This window comes from Sinocyclocheilus anshuiensis, unplaced genomic scaffold, assembly GCF_001515605.1.
Source record: "Sinocyclocheilus anshuiensis isolate Anshui unplaced genomic scaffold, SAMN03320099.WGS_v1.1 scaffold634, whole genome shotgun sequence".
In the NCBI taxonomy this organism is placed as follows: domain Eukaryota; kingdom Metazoa; phylum Chordata; class Actinopteri; order Cypriniformes; family Cyprinidae; genus Sinocyclocheilus; species Sinocyclocheilus anshuiensis.
In genome coordinates, this window is record NW_015542350.1 from 339,646 (window position 1) to 356,054 (window position 16,409).

Here is a 16,409-nt window from a genome sequence, read left to right on the forward strand (position 1 = left end):
AGTGTTGGCACCAGTTCACCCAGTGACCCCCATGTTGTTTCTCCCCTCTCCTCCCGCGGGGTTATGCCAGAGAGAGGAGGTGGTTTGGGAAAGACAAAAGTGTGTGAAACAAATAAAACTGTTTCCTGTGCATCCAGGCTAGTGTTAATTTTGTCAGCTATTTTTAATTTAGTCTTGGTCTTAGTCCTGTGTCAAATGTTATTTTTAGTTTTTATCATATTTAGTCAATTTTGAAAAATTTATTTTTACATTTCATCAGAAGTTGCTCTTTCACCAATAAGCACAAATCAATAGAATATCGACTCGTATGCATGGTTTATTTTACCTCATCTAATGTTAGTGTACAGATTTATAACAGGACATCAATTAGAGGCTAAATTAACACCAAAGACTTCAGATTACCGTTGCCAACTTTACAAAAAGATTTAAATTAAAGAGAACATATTAGATTTAATATAGGCTGCTTTTGGTGCTTGACACTCTTTTATTTGTCATTTTGTGTTTCAAGAATAAGGTCCAAGGTTAAGAATACACTAGAAGTTACTTAAATGTAAAATGTTTTTCTCTATTTAACATTACAATAGTGAAAGACGACTTCCATTATTGATCACGTCTTCCCTCAGGTAGATAAGCCTACATGTTTTCTTGCATGCCTGGATGTTGGAGTCATGAAAAATAATCACGCTGTTTTCATTCGCCAAAACAGATTTGCTGAAAACAAAAAACACTGAGGGTGACGGTAATTGGCATTAGCTCAAATCCCACTCGCTGTGAAGCGGGAGCGACCAGCCGGCAGAGGATTCCGCATCGTCTTAAGCCTTCCTCGAACAGTTATATTCACGATTTGTGATTTACTTAACGCACACTGGTCATGCGTGTGAGGGGGCTGTGACTGGATGATGACAGGTGTTGGTAATCATTCTTAAGTGTCGTGATCAGCGTCAATAAATGGGACAAGGGAGGTCACGTACAGGACAAATCAATTAGGCCCAATATTTGGGATGTCCCGGCTAATACAGTACAGTTGGCAACCCTACTTCAGATATACACTCGCCCGGTCTACGTTATGAAAACTGGTGTAACAAAAACCTACTCTCAAATATTATAACAGAGAAATTATAGCATAACAAATAATAGTAATTCCAATAATGTTTCTCTTTTAAAACAACATCAAAAAGACTTATTGCTGCACAGAGGTTGCGTAAGTAATGTTACAATCCACAAACACTATCGCAAACAACACAGTCGAGATACATGACAGAACACAAACAGGCTGAATGACTTTCATTTAAGCAGAATACCTCAAATGGAGATCGCTGAACTCCAACTTACTTGTACAGTACTATATGTCGGTGTTTTCAGATCACGGCGCCTCCGCAAGGAGAGCGTGTGTGAATGGTTGCCAGATTACATAAAGCCGGGCAGAGTACAACAGAAAAGCTCTGATTGGGGGATTTGAGGTCTTGATATCTGGCAACAACAAACATGAACGCTCGCATAATAGAGTCTTGTACAGCAGTCTGAAATGTTTTAGCTCCACTTTTTCAACAAAATTTAAAAAGTTTTGGTAAAATTTTTGTTCTTTTAACTACATTTTAGTCTCGTCTTTTTTCGTCAACGATATCGCATGTTCATTTAGTCTCAGTTATCGTTTAATGACCTTATTATCGTCTCGTCACAGTCTCATTTTCGTCAGGGGAAAAAAACCTCGTTGACAAACATTTTTCGTCATAGTTTTCATTAACGAAATTAACACTAATCCAGGCTGCAGGCCAAGGGCACAGAAATGTCTGAAAATGAACTCAAAAATATCCAAATCAGAGCTGAAACCCCTAGCTCCGCCTTCAGATGGTGCCGCCGCGCCATCAGTGAGCAAGAGCTACAGCAGTCCGCTCTCTGCTCGCACGGAGAGTTGGCGCGCATGCGCAGTACACCCTTGGGTTTTATCCACAATAAAACAGGGTTATCGTCTGCAGTTTGCTGTAAAACCACCATTTTTCAAAGGTGTGTTAATGTCAGCAGCAGAGGGGGAGTCAGCTCAGATTTTAGAGGAAGAAATATCCTTTTTATTGAGCAAACAAGCAATTCGGGTTGTGCTGCCGGAGGACAGCCATCATGGCTTTTACTCCCGGTAATTTGTCATTCCCAAGAAAGGGGGAGGTCTCCGAACCATTCTGGATTTACGGAACCTCAACAAACACCTCAGACAGTACAAATTCAAAATGTTACTTTAAAAGCGTTATCAGCCGTTATTCGTCCCAAGGACTGGCATACGTCCATCGATCTAAAGGATGCATATTTTCACATAAGCATCTACCCAACACAGAAAATTCCCCAGGTTTGCTTATCGGGACACAGCCTACGATTTTGTGACAGTTCTGTTTGGGCTGTCATTAGCTCCACGGGTTTTCAGCAAATGTGTCGAAGCAGCTCTGACTCCGCAGAGAATAGGGGGCCTCAGAGTGTCAGCTTATTAGGACTATCTGCTTATCTGCGCTCTGTCGCGGCAGCAGGCAGAGACAGATACAAGAACACTTGTGTCTCATTTACAGAACTTGGGGTTCAAAATAAACGAGACGGAAAGCTGCTTGGTGCCCACACAGGAGATAATCTACCTGGGTTTCAGACTGAACTCAGTCCTGTATCAAGCGTTTCTGTCAGAGGAGTGCATCAGGTCGATTCGCGGCTGTTTATCCCTTTTTCAGAAAGGGAGAAAAGTCCCATTCAGACTATGCTTACGCCTGCTCACGCATTTCTCGAATCAGGGACTATGCTGGGAGCAGTTTCTCTGAGAAAGGTGGTGACGACGGATGCTTTGTTCACAGGCTGGGGTGCAGTGTGCGAGGGCAGGATAGCAAAAGGGAAATGGCCCGTCTTGCTACAGAACGCACACATAAACTTCCTGGAACTGCTGACAGTTTTTCTAGCATTAAAACATTTTGTACAGTTCCTAGGGAACCACCACATTTTGATCAGACCAGACAACACAACAGCGGTGGCATACATAAATCATGCCTCAGCTTCACAATTTGGCACGAAAATTGATCGTGTGGGGCACGAAGCATTTCCAGTCACTACGGGTGACGTATGTCCCGGGAATAATAAATGTGGGGGCAGATCTCCTATCCAGGGAAATCCCCTGTACGGAGAACGGACTCTCCACCCTCAAGCAGTGAGCCAGCTGCGGGAGAGGTTCGGCTGAGCTGCCATAGATCTCTTCGCCTCGCACGAAAACACGCATTGCTCACTATTCTTCTCGCTGGCGAAAGAAGGTGCACCTATGAGTGTGGATGCTCTAGCGCACCCGTGGCCAAACGCACTGCTTTACACATTTCCTCCACTGAGTCTAATCATACCTACACTAAAAAGAGTAAGGGAATGCGGTCACTCAGTCATACTGATCGCCCTGAACTGGCCAGGGAAATTGTGGCTGACGGAGATAATGCAACTCCTATGCGACCAGCCCTGGTCTCTCCCGCTGCGCAGAGACCTCCTCTCACAAGCGCATGGGCAGATTTTTAACCCAGCCCCGGACAAAGTGGCTCTTTGGGCCTGGCTCGTGAGAGGTTAAAGGTGACCTATTATGGCCATCTTTACAAGATGTAAAATAAGTCTTTTTATAGCTAAATACGTTTTTATAGCTTGTTGAAATTGCCACTTTTAGGGTATGAGCCAAAACGTGCTGTTTTTGTGTTTGTCCCTTTAAATGAAAATGAGCTGGTGCTCCTGCCTCCCTTTTCAGAAGAGGGTGGAGCTTCAAGAGCTCATGCTCCGGCTAGGGATGCTCCGAAAACATAACATTCTGCAATTTATTTACAAATTGTTTAAGGCCATTTCGCAATTTCAATCATCATACAGTAACCAGCAACAATCACCCCTTCCTCTTCTCATCGAAGACATGCGATGCAGTACTAAACAGTCTCTTGCTGTCGGTGTTTTTAATGACTTTTTCGTCTTTCTCTGACAGTTTTAAATGCTTCCACACTGCTGACATGTGTGCTGCATTATAAAGAGTGCGCACCTCTCACTCTTCGCTGGTTGCTATTTGATCGCGTCATATCATTGTTCGGTACAATTTATTCGGTCTTTTCTCTTATTCGGCCGAACACCGAAAGAGCTTTTTCTGCAATTTTCGGCTGAATAATTTTGGTTGTCAAACATTCATCCCTGCATCCCTAAATCTGATTGTATTGTGCACAGTAAATGCGCGTTTATGAATTACACAGACGGGGAGCACGGTATGATAAAAATAACGATATAGCTGGTCTCATGGTGCCTTCGCGTGCTATCACATTATGAGCTCGACAATTTCAAGCGGTCGACTTCACATTGCTTTCAAATACAATTTTGAACTACCACATTCCCATTTACGATCATTCCGGTAGCATGTGAAGGCAGCATTAGTGAAAACAGGCAGAGACGATGGTAGCTTTAGCAACATTAGCCTTACAGAGAGCCAAGAAGGTCTTTTGGAAAACAAAATACAACATGTGATGCTTACTTTGTCTGGAGCTGACGTTCGCGTGCGAAGCGTTGGTATCGATCCCTCTTTCAGAAGCAAACTTTGCACAACAGCGCTGAACTTACCCTCGTTTGTGAGGCAGTCCGGCGTAAAATGATTAGCACAAACATATAGGACTTTTCCGTTTTTTTCCAGGACATTTCCTTCCAGGACATGTCCTCAGCGGTCTATGGAGACTCCTATGTTCGTTGGTGCATCCCAACACACGACACTTATAATGCGTCTTTGGCGCTGGCATTGGCGGACTGGTGCGTCTCACTCAGGGCGGGGTCTATGCTAATAGGGAAGAGATCGTCTCATCGCTGTTAATAGTGTTCATCGTCTGTTTGATTACGTCTTTGATTTATTTTTTTTCCGTACATTTCTGCCATATGTACATAAACTGGCAGTCACCATGGATACTACTACTAAGTATCGTAGAAACTTAATTTTCTGTAAAGTTGCTTTGCAATAATTTGTATCGTAAAAAAGCGCTATACAAATAAATTTGAATTGAATTGAATGTAAAATAAGTCTCTGATGTCCCCAGAGTGTGTATGTGAAGTTTTAGCTCAAAACACCCCACAAATTCAAGTGGTCGACTTCACATTGCTTCCATATGCAATTTTTAACTACCACATTCCTATTTACGATCATTCTGGTAGCACGTGAAGGCAGCATTAGTGAAAACAGGCAGAGACGATGGTAGCTTTAGCAACATTAGCCTTACAGAGTGCCAAGAAGCTCTTTTGGAAAACAAAATATGACGTGTGATGCTTACTTTGTCTGGAGCTGATGTTCGCGCACGAAGCGTTGGTATCGATCCCTCTTTCAGAAGTAACCTTTGCACAACTGAACTGCGCTGAACTGACCCTCGTTTGTGAGGCAGTCCGGCATAAAATGATTAGCACAAACATATAGGACTTTTCAGTTTTTTTCCGGGATATTTCTTTCGAAACTGAAATTTAACCACCGTGTCCTCAGTGTTTTATGGAGACCTATGTTTGTTGGTGCATCCCAACACACTTGTAATGTCTCTTTGGCGCTGACATTGTATCTCCAGCAGCTACAGCAAAAAACAGTAATGGCGGACTGCTGCTTCTCACTCAGGGCTGTGTCTATGCTAATGAGTAGAGATCATCACAAATGGGCGGGACTTTCCCTAGTATGATGTCATTATAGGGAGAAATCTGGAATCACTCGTTTGGAGAGACTGTTTATGATTTATTGGGATTATAAAAAAATGAGTGGGTGGATTTTTACCATTATAGGCTGGTCGAAGACATGCGATGCAGTACTAAACAGTCTCTTGCTGTCGGTGTTTTTAATGACTTTTTCGTCTTTCTCTGACAGTTTTAAATGCTTCCACACTGCTGACATGTGTGCTGCATTATAAAGAGTGCGCACCTCTCACTCTTCGCTGGTTGCTATTTGATCGCGTCATATCATTGTTCGGTACAATTTATTCGGTCTTTTCTCTTATTCGGCCGAACACCGAAAGAGCTTTTTCTGCAATTTTCGGCTGAATAATTTTGGTTGTCAAACATTCATCCCTGCATCCCTAAATCTGATTGTATTGTGCACAGTAAATGCGCGTTTATGAATTACACAGACGGGGAGCACGGTATGATAAAAATAACGATATAGCTGGTCTCATGGTGCCTTCGCGTGCTATCACATTATGAGCTCGACAATTTCAAGCGGTCGACTTCACATTGCTTTCAAATACAATTTTGAACTACCACATTCCCATTTACGATCATTCCGGTAGCATGTGAAGGCAGCATTAGTGAAAACAGGCAGAGACGATGGTAGCTTTAGCAACATTAGCCTTACAGAGTGCCAAGAAGCTCTTTTGGAAAACAAAATATGACGTGTGATGCTTACTTTGTCTGGAGCTGATGTTCGCGCACGAAGCGTTGGTATCGATCCCTCTTTCAGAAGTAACCTTTGCACAACTGAACTGCGCTGAACTGACCCTCGTTTGTGAGGCAGTCCGGCATAAAATGATTAGCACAAACATATAGGACTTTTCAGTTTTTTTCCGGGATATTTCTTTCGAAACTGAAATTTAACCACCGTGTCCTCAGTGTTTTATGGAGACCTATGTTTGTTGGTGCATCCCAACACACTTGTAATGTCTCTTTGGCGCTGACATTGTATCTCCAGCAGCTACAGCAAAAAACAGTAATGGCGGACTGCTGCTTCTCACTCAGGGCTGTGTCTATGCTAATGAGTAGAGATCATCACAAATGGGCGGGACTTTCCCTAGTATGATGTCATTATAGGGAGAAATCTGGAATCACTCGTTTGGAGAGACTGTTTATGATTTATTGGGATTATAAAAAAATGAGTGGGTGGATTTTTACCATTATAGGCTGGATGTTTTCACACACTGTGGCCACAACAACTGTGTTCAAACACCTTATAAAAGTGATTTTTGCATAATAGGTCACCGTTAAACTTGAGGGTTGCAGGTTTACCTCCGAGGGTGATTGAGACAATTCAGAACACAAGGGTGGCTTCAACGCGCTCTGCATATGATCGGAAATGGAATGTGTTTGATCAATGGTGCATTCACAGACACATTGTCCCTTTTCTCTGTTCTGCTGCGGTGGTGTTATGTTTTCTGCAGGAATTTTTTGATAAGGGCAGAGCCTTTTCAACAGTTAAGGTTTACCTCGCTGCAATTTGGGCGTGCCATATGGGAGTTGACAACACCATAGGTCAACAACCATTCATATGCAGGTTTATGAGAGGTGTGTGGCGTTTAAACAGAGTTTCTAAGCCTCTGATTCCACCATGGGATCTGTCCGAGCCTGTAGATGGTATTGATTTGAAGCTCCTTTCACTAAAAGTAGCTTTATTATTGGCTCTTTCAACCTCGCCTTGAGTTAGTGAGCTTAACGCGTAGTCGGTTAATAGCTCCTGTATGCAGTTCGCTATGGATTACTCGAGGGTAACTCTCAAAACTAATCCGGCGTTTGTACCTAAAGTAAGCGAGTCAGCTTTTGCCTGCAAACAAGTGGATTTACTGGCTTTCCATTCGCCACCCTTCTCATCATCGGAGGATGAGCGGCTTCACTGTTTGTGCCCTGTCCGTGCATTGCGTCACTATGTGGACAGAACGAAAGCACTAAGAAGGAGTAATCAGCTATTTGTTTCCTGGGCTGATTCTCATAAGGGTAAACCTATTTCACGTCAGCGCCTGTCCTACTGGGTAGTGGAAGCTATTATATACGCTTATAATAACATGGGTCTCTGTACTTCGGAGGGCCTAAGGGCTCACTCTACCAGGGGTATGGCGACCTCTTGGGCACTATTTAAGGGTGTGTCAGTGCAGAACATTTGTGCGGCAGCAAGCTGGGCTTCACCTCACACTTTTGTCCGATTTTATAGACTGGACGTCACAGAGCCTTCACTGGCTCATTCTGTCCTAAGTGTAGAAAAAAAAAAGAAAAGAACAAGAATACATGTTTGCAAGGTGTTTTTTGTTTGCACATATTCCCGTTCTATCTGGAGGATAGTTACAGTTTTTTGTGTTGTTGACATGCCTGCTTTAGACAGCATATCTGCAATACGGGAGTTGTCTATATCCCATAGTGAGATACCGAGCGAATGTTTGAAAGAGAACGTTAGGTTACTTACGTAACCCTGGTTCTCTGATAACACGAGTGAGGTATCTCACCACACTTCCCTCCTTGCAGGTGCACGGAGAAAAGATATGCTGAGAATGAAGTGGGGACCGCTGGCAGTGATATATATAGGGGAGGCGGGATTTCCCGCATCACTGTTGTGATTGGTCTGTCAACTGACAGACGTGGTGTGATTGGTGCTTCCAGGATTGGTCACGCCAGAGGCGTTTCCCATATTGAGATACCTCACTCATGTTATGAGAGAACCAGGGTTATGCAAGTAACCTAACGTTATGCAAAGGATATAAAGCAGTTATAAGCCACCGACCAGACTCTGTCTGATCAGACTCAGAGTTCACCAGCCCTAATCGAGTCAGCATTATCTTAGAGATGAAGAAAAGTCCACACATAGCGCTTTGCATTTACACTTAACCTCCTGGGGTCGACAGTTCCGGCGGCTGAACTTTTTGCAGATTTGAATGTTGACAGCGAAAAGAACTAAAATGCTCCTTCATACTTGATCGTACATATAAGAGTAATACAGCATTTCAATCTGTAAAGGGTCTACTTTTATTTGTGTACACTCACAATATCAACAAAACATTGTGCTTTTGCAAAATAAAGAAAATATACAGGGTGTGCTTTTAGCCGTCTCATTCTCCGCGCATATCTTTTTGAAACGCGTCACTAAAATGAACTGAAACTCAGCGAATATTTGACACACACACATGAGAGATATATCTATAGAAAGCTTAACATGTCTACTTTTAAACGAAGTAAGTCATGACGAAAACAAATATTATGTGACAAAGTAATCAGTATGAAACCAACGCGATGTCAAGTCTTGGCCGTCGCCCTCATTATCGCTAATGTCACCACGCCCACGCGCAGATCGCGCTTTTGATACTACAATCGTCCACGTGAAACGCGCGCATGTAAACGCCCACATCACAGCAAACAAAGCAGCGAGACTTTCCCTCTCAAGTTCATTTCAGCTACTTCGCTTCTGGAAGAAGACGCGCTGAGAGAAATAAGCTGTGGATTTTCCTCAGAAGAACGCGCCGGCGTAAGAGGGTTAACTGAGGTATTTAGGAGCATAAATAATAGCCCCCAATTTACAGAATGGGACAGGGGTACTGAGAGCCATTCAAGACAAAAGGTGATTGCATCAGTTACCAGGCTTGTTTGCCTCGTAATATGGATAACAGGAACTGGCAGAAACCTTCTACTAGAAACTTTGCTTAACTGATCATTCATCTGATATCATCATCTTTACCTTAAAGGCTAAATACAATGTACTTAACCTTAGTTTTGATGTGATGTAATGTCAAGATATAGGAACAGCAACATAATATTGTAATCCCAAACTGACAACACTGCATAATGAATCTATTATTTACATTGTGTCTACACTTTGCTGGTTATAAGGAGAGGATTTGTAAAAGTGAGTAAACTTCCACTGAACAAAGATGTTTTAAATGGATTTCTACTCTGCAGGGATTTATCTACATGCCCCTGAATGGCCATTGCATTCATGCGTGCAACAGACATAACTGTGATTGGCTACAATGCTAAACACATCTTAAGTAGTAACCTTGGATACAATAGAAGTAAATATAAATATGATCCTTTAATGGACATTTTTCATGATTAGGTAATCAAAGGCAGCTGTAGTTGCGATTATTTTTCAGAGAAATTGTAAAGCATTAGTGTATCAATTTCTTAAATAACTTCATTACACTGACAAAAATAATAAAATTATAAAATAGGATGCCTTTTCTTAAAAAGAAAAATCACTGAAAGCAAGATGGCTCATTTTGACCTCCTCTTTGCATTCATTTAGTATTTTGGGGTCATACATTCTAGTGTTTTATGCAACCCTTCATATGCCCCAATTCACAATTCTTATAATATCAAGAGAACTACATGGCAAAGTGTCATCACAGATTTCTTACCCAGGGACATGAGCTCATCATCCAAAAGGTTGATGCCCAGCTCTTGTGAAAAAGGTGTCTTAGAGGGAAATTTAGAGAAAGACTGAGCCAAAGGAGAGGTATCCAGTCCTGTCAGATCCAAGAGAGCGGTACTGCGGCCTGTGAACACCAAGAGTATCCAATCAGAAGTAACATAGAAATTAGTGGGCACTCTATTGCACAAGAATTTACCAAGAGCTAAAAACCACAGAATAAAGTTCACAGCAAACTGAGATACTTCATATTTCAATGAGGCTCAACATCTCTACACATTACTGAGCTCATGGATGGCATCAGTGCTGTACCTGGGAGTCTGGTTGTGCTGCTGGTGTCTCCATTCACCTCCTCACCTTTCACCAGCTGTCTGTACAGATTTATCACCTGTGTTAGGCTGTCATTCGCCTGTAAGATCTCAGCTGAAGACAAAAACAAAGAAAGCGTCAGAAACTGACCAATTCATGGAGTCAAATCACCTTTGTCAAAGCAGCTTCCAGAGATATACAGGAAAATGGCAGAATCAATTATGGAAACTCAACTATGGAGACAATTCAGATTCTGCTGTAAAACAGCTCTAAAAGACAACAGTGACATTATTTAGTTCAAGTCAGTTTAGTGTTGGTTCAGTTCAGATTAATAACAGTGTGAAGTCAATTTGAAAATGAGTTCAATTCAACTATAACCAGTTCTACAAAAGGCAACAATGTCACTATTTAGTTTGAATCAATTCAATGTTGATTCAATTCAAGTTAATACCACTGTCAAGTTGTAAGATGTGATTCACCTATAAAGCAGCTCTACAGTAGAGACAGTGCCATCATCCAGCTAAATTCAGTTTTAGTTTTGTTCTCCACCGATGGTGTCAGTCCTTGCAGTAATATAGATCAATTTCTGAAAGTTAAGTGTCTTTCATACTCCGTCTAAGCAAGCCAGTGTTCAGTTCAGATCAATAACAGTGTGAAGTTCATCAATTTGAAATGAGTCGGCTATAAGCATGGCTGGAAATGGGGGAGGACGCAGTCCAGGGAGTGGTGGCGTTCCACTTCCAACTGCTTAGGTTTTTTTGGAAATTAAAGGATTTTCATAATTTTATCCATTCAATAGCCTATGAAAGCGATCCCAGTTCGCTCATAAACGTAGCGCAATATATAATAAAAATGTAGCGGGATATTTGGGTCTATAGTTAGCTGCGCAATCTCAGTTTTTGTGATTGGTCATAAAACCTGCAGACTACATTTAATGGAAATGCTTCTCTATCGTTGTGCATCCTGCTCCTCACAGAACAGACTGTGAAAGCAGACTGCATTTTTTGTTCAGTGCTGAGTTATTCATGCTCAGATCCTCTCATTATAACAAACAAAGTGTACACAATGTAAATAACAGATTCAGTATGCAGTGTAGAGAGCTTCATTAATTATAATGGAAGTTATTGTTTATAAAGGGCGTTTGCAAATGTGATATTGAATTTATATAACAGTTTTATACAATTTTTATTTTATACAAAAGTTAATATTAAGTGACTTACATGGTAGGAACACTGTTGTCTGATTTTGCTATATTTCGTCAAAGAAAATAGTTCCAAACAAAGTAATCTCCAAGCAAACACAGCAGTTTTTCGTTTGTGAATGAATCTGCGTTTTTGAACGAATCCAGTGAGTCAATGATTCAATCACCCATTCATTAAGACAGTACTTGCTTCGTTCCTAAATTAATCAGCCATTTGAACGAATTCGACTTAATGAATGATTCAGTGACGAAGACAGTGACTTGCTGTCACCTACTGGCGGTTTTAGTTTCATTTTAAAAGTATAATTTGAGTTATTTAAATAGTTTAATATTTCTATATTCAAAACTTCATATTTATAACATTAATCTAATAACATTGTTATAATGAATTTAAATGCATTTATGCAACCTCTGAACCACGTTAAACAGTCTGTAAATATTCCTTAATGCCTGCCCCATTTGTGTTCTTCTGTGCCACCTCCTAGTGCAAAGATGAATAGTTGATGATTTCATTTGACTGGTAACTTATTCTTCCTGATTGTGTCTTATTATTTTAATTGAATTTGTTTAATTAAAAATGTTGAAAAAGTTTATAAATATAAATATTTTTGACATAAAAGATTACATACATATAATAAAGTTAGAAAAAATGTCATTACAAAGGTAAAAAAAAAAAAAAAAGCCCCTGCAAATAATTTTAAGGAGTCAAATATTGCTTCATAATGGGAAGGTTCATTTTTTTTTTGTTTGGTTTTTTTTTTGTTTTTTTTTAAGTAGGAGCACAAGCTCTTATAAAAAGAAATTTAAGACTAGAGTCCTGAATAATGTAATGTTACCGTTTACAAACTAATTGCAAAGGTATATGCAAAGTGTAAACTATTAAATATAATCTACACATCATGCAATACTGTACCACTAAATAAAAAATGTTTTTATGGAGGGCTTAGCTAATCAGGCCAATTAGAGAATTACTAATCATTCTCATTTTTTACTAAATCATTCTTTCATTTCACTAATATAGTTTTTAATATAAAAAAAGCAGCAATGTCGTTATTCAGCTTGAGTTCAATGGTGATTACATTCACATCAATACAAGTATCGCTGTTGCAAAATATAAATTTAACACGATTTGTGGAAAATACAGGTTATTCCCTTGCCTTACCAAGAGCTTCATCGTTGTCCTCAGTATCACTGGCCAGTCTGAACAGAGTAGGTCTCATTTTCTCACAGCGCTGGTACAGATCCTACAATGACACAACAAAGACCGTACAGAATTATTTAACAAAAATATATACTCAACTTACATTATGTGAAAAATGTATTTGCTGCTCTGATTGTGGGTGCGTCCCAATCAGCTCCCTAGCTCCCGAGCTCGTGAATCAGTATATCGTGTACACGAATTCGGTCACTGGTAAGTTCCCTGGCTCACTGCACATTGGGACAGTACTCAATTTCCGGTGACATGACTATGTACAACATCAACGGACAACATTATAGAACGTCACCACTGTAATTAATCAACTACAGGCAGGAACAATATCTTTTTGATTTAATTTTTTATTTTCTTTAAACACATTGTTCTTTTACATGTTCTTACAACATTTTAAGCCGAATATTAATTAAAAATGTTAACTAGATGCGATCAGTACCCATCTAGCGATGTGTGTTTATGTTGAAATATACTAAAAATCCATTTTTTTTAGTCTTCTATCACGTATCATTATATTTATCAAGTTGGCTCGTGTGGTTTATGTTTTGCGCTTCAGAAATGTGACATAATTTCCGGTAAGGGAGCATAGTGAGCACCGATGTTCCCTAGTTTTTGCGGTGCATTGTGGGATTTTTCAGGGAGCGAACATTCCAGTGCACTGGAAGGATTTTGCGATTGAGACAACCCTTAAAATGGCCGACTCCCTGATCAGTGCCCTGACTACTGAACTAGGGAGCTGATTGAGATGCACCGTGTGTTTAGTGATGTAGTAGTTCTGATTCCTAAACATTTTCCATTTCAAAATTCCATACTTTACCCGGCTCAAATTTCCAAACATCACAGTAGACTTTCAGACCATATTTAACATAAATAGTTCATACAGCATTATTTGCAGCTGTATATTTGGTATATAGTACAGTCATCTGTAAATATTTTTTCATTGATTTTCTCGAAGTGACAACATACAGAGCCCCTAAAATAAAAAATAATAATAACAAAAATACAGACTTTTGTATGCACACAAGAAACTATTCTCATGCGCATGGGAATTTTTTACATTTACATATTACAATTTCTAGTTTTATATAACCCATTTCCTTTGTGCATCAGTGGCATCTTACTATGAATTAAATGAGAGCAGGGATGCACATGAATTAATAGAGATCTACTTGCTCAAAATTTGGCTTTCCATAGGGTAGTACCTCTAATATCAAGGCCTAATGTCCAATTTAACATATCCTCTGTGGCCGCGGAGAAACCATGACACAAAATGGGCTAATGGCATAATACGGCTGCGTGCATGGACCTATTTGCCAAGTTCAAGGGTCTATAAAAAAAGACTGGTACTGTAAAAAAAAAGTGTTCAAAATTTGGTTAAGGCAGTACGTTATATTTCAAGGCCTTAGGTCTGCCAAACCCAAAAAGCTTATAACCTGCATTTCACATAATGAAAAAGTGCACCTTGAATTCATTCAGTCATGTTTGACAATCACTAATCAACCACTAAACAGCTGCCATGAAAACACACTTCTTGAATGATACATTTATTTTCATTAAATTCTTAATTTTCTATTATAAAAAACTAAACAGGGGCAAAAGTCTGGCAATGCAAATATTTTTCCATACACTGCTTTCTTTTTTTTCATACTTTTCCAGACCTGGATATTACTTAAATTAAATTCCATAATTTTACAAACCACATAGGAACCCTCAGTCCACTACTGTCATGTCAGGACTCAGGAGTGTGACAGGCTGTTTTGCAGACGTGTATTACAGACCTTAATTAGCTCCTCATTGCTATGTGAGCCACTCTCTTTGCTGTAATCTCCCAGTAACTGTGTGAGAAGCCCAACACTCTCCTTTACTTCCTGAATAGCATTCACTCTCTTCGACACCTTCTCCATACGCTTCTGATCCTGAAAACAGAGTGTATGAATTACACACAGCAGATCGTCAGAGCTTATGCAGGAAAAGTGCAGTTCATGGACTTACTCTCACTTAATGTATCAATTTTTGCTTCTTTGAATTTCACCATACCCCCAAAAAAACTCAAAAGACGTTAAATGTCAAAAATGTTAAACTTTTATTTCCTGCTTCTGTTCTTATGACAGCTGGATGAAAAAGCAGCTAAAAGGTGAACTGTGTGCTGCAGAATCTATTGTTCCCATGTAATTGTTTTTTTTTTTCAGACAGACAGATACTTGTTTTGATTTGGTGTGAATAGACCATTCTTTGTCCTTTCATATTGTTTTTTACACATTGCTGTGCTGAGAATTAGACACTAAGAACCCACTAAGAGTTAATCCAATATCCAGGACAGACAGACACACACACATCTACACACCTCCTGAACCATTTCTTTAATGAGTTTGTTTGCCGCCCGCAGGTCCTCAGGGTGAGAGCTATTCAGAAGACGAGACAACATCTATTGAATCAGAAAGAAAAAAAAAACAGTAAGAGAGAGTGGACAGACATAAGTGAAGTCATAATTACTTATTCATGGTTTACAAACATATAGTTTGGTAACATATAGTTTCAAATTGATCAACCTAACTCCCGAAACCTTCTTAGGTTTTAATCACAGTAAACAGAGTAAAGACATAGGGAAATAAACAGTAAAAAAACAAAACAAAACATCATTCCTAAACTGCATCTGAACAACCTTTGATTTCTCCTCATCCTCAAAGATGGCGTTTTTAGGCCTGGGCAGTGGAGGAGGGCAGAGCTTGTCATCAGGAAGGTCTGGGTCCTGTTTAATAATACCTAAAATGAGATGCAGAGCATAAACATAATTTAGCATATTTATTACCAAACACTCCACAACACACAATTGCAACAACAACATAGGACAAACAGCAAGTCCCACAAGAGAGCTTTATAATTTTACACATGATAAATCATTTTATAATTGTACACGTTTGTTTACCATAACTTTTAACAGCATTCATGAAAGTACAAATGTCAGAATAGTTATTGACCACACATGTATCAGCTGTGAGATGTAGTTAAATACATGTTAGTTATGACAAATCAGGACCCTGCATGTCAGGTTACCTTGTTTCTTAAGCATCTGATAAGCATCAGAAATCTTTGTCTCTTCTGGTAAACACACAGTCCAGCTGTACATCATTTCTAAAACTTTTTTCTTCACTGGTTCTGGGGCTCGAGAACCTAGATACTGTAACAAAAATAGAGTGCATGGACAGTTATTGAATATAAGTTAAAGGAAATATTTAGACATTAAAGATATTGACTACTAGTATTCCCATTCTAAGCAGCAAGAGACATTCTCCTGAGTATGTATGAGTAAGGTGTATAACTGCACAGTGTCTGCATTTACATCACCAGATAGCCTCTTTTCTGACAACACTTTCTTCGTTTTGCTTTAGTGCTTCACTCTCTCTCTCTGGTTTCTATGTTTTTCCTGTTATTTGAGTTCTTCATGCAATATATTATTCAGGCTTGCACAAATAAGGATGTGCTATAAAGGCATACAGTGAGTATAGAAAAGAACCCCCCCCTTTAAAATAATCACATTTTGTTGCTTTGCAGCCTGAAATGAAGACGGACCCAGTTTTTGTTTATCC

The 16,409-nt window shown here is 39.8% G+C and overlaps 1 protein-coding gene across 1 annotated transcript in view; it reads right to left on the reverse strand.

Moving 5' to 3' along the window:
• Positions 1-16,409, reverse strand: part of LOC107691488 (ADP-ribosylation factor-binding protein GGA1-like) — a 44,018-nt gene that overhangs the window by 11,975 nt on the left and 15,634 nt on the right. The window contains exons 5-11 of the mRNA XM_016490096.1: positions 15,877-16,000; positions 15,485-15,585; positions 15,167-15,247; positions 14,601-14,738; positions 12,775-12,856; positions 10,415-10,525; positions 10,092-10,229 (exon numbers count right to left, since the gene is read on the reverse strand). Of these exons, the coding sequence (XP_016345582.1) occupies positions 10,092-10,229; positions 10,415-10,525; positions 12,775-12,856; positions 14,601-14,738; positions 15,167-15,247; positions 15,485-15,585; positions 15,877-16,000 (775 nt within the window). The remainder of the gene's footprint in view (positions 1-10,091; positions 10,230-10,414; positions 10,526-12,774; positions 12,857-14,600; positions 14,739-15,166; positions 15,248-15,484; positions 15,586-15,876; positions 16,001-16,409) is intronic.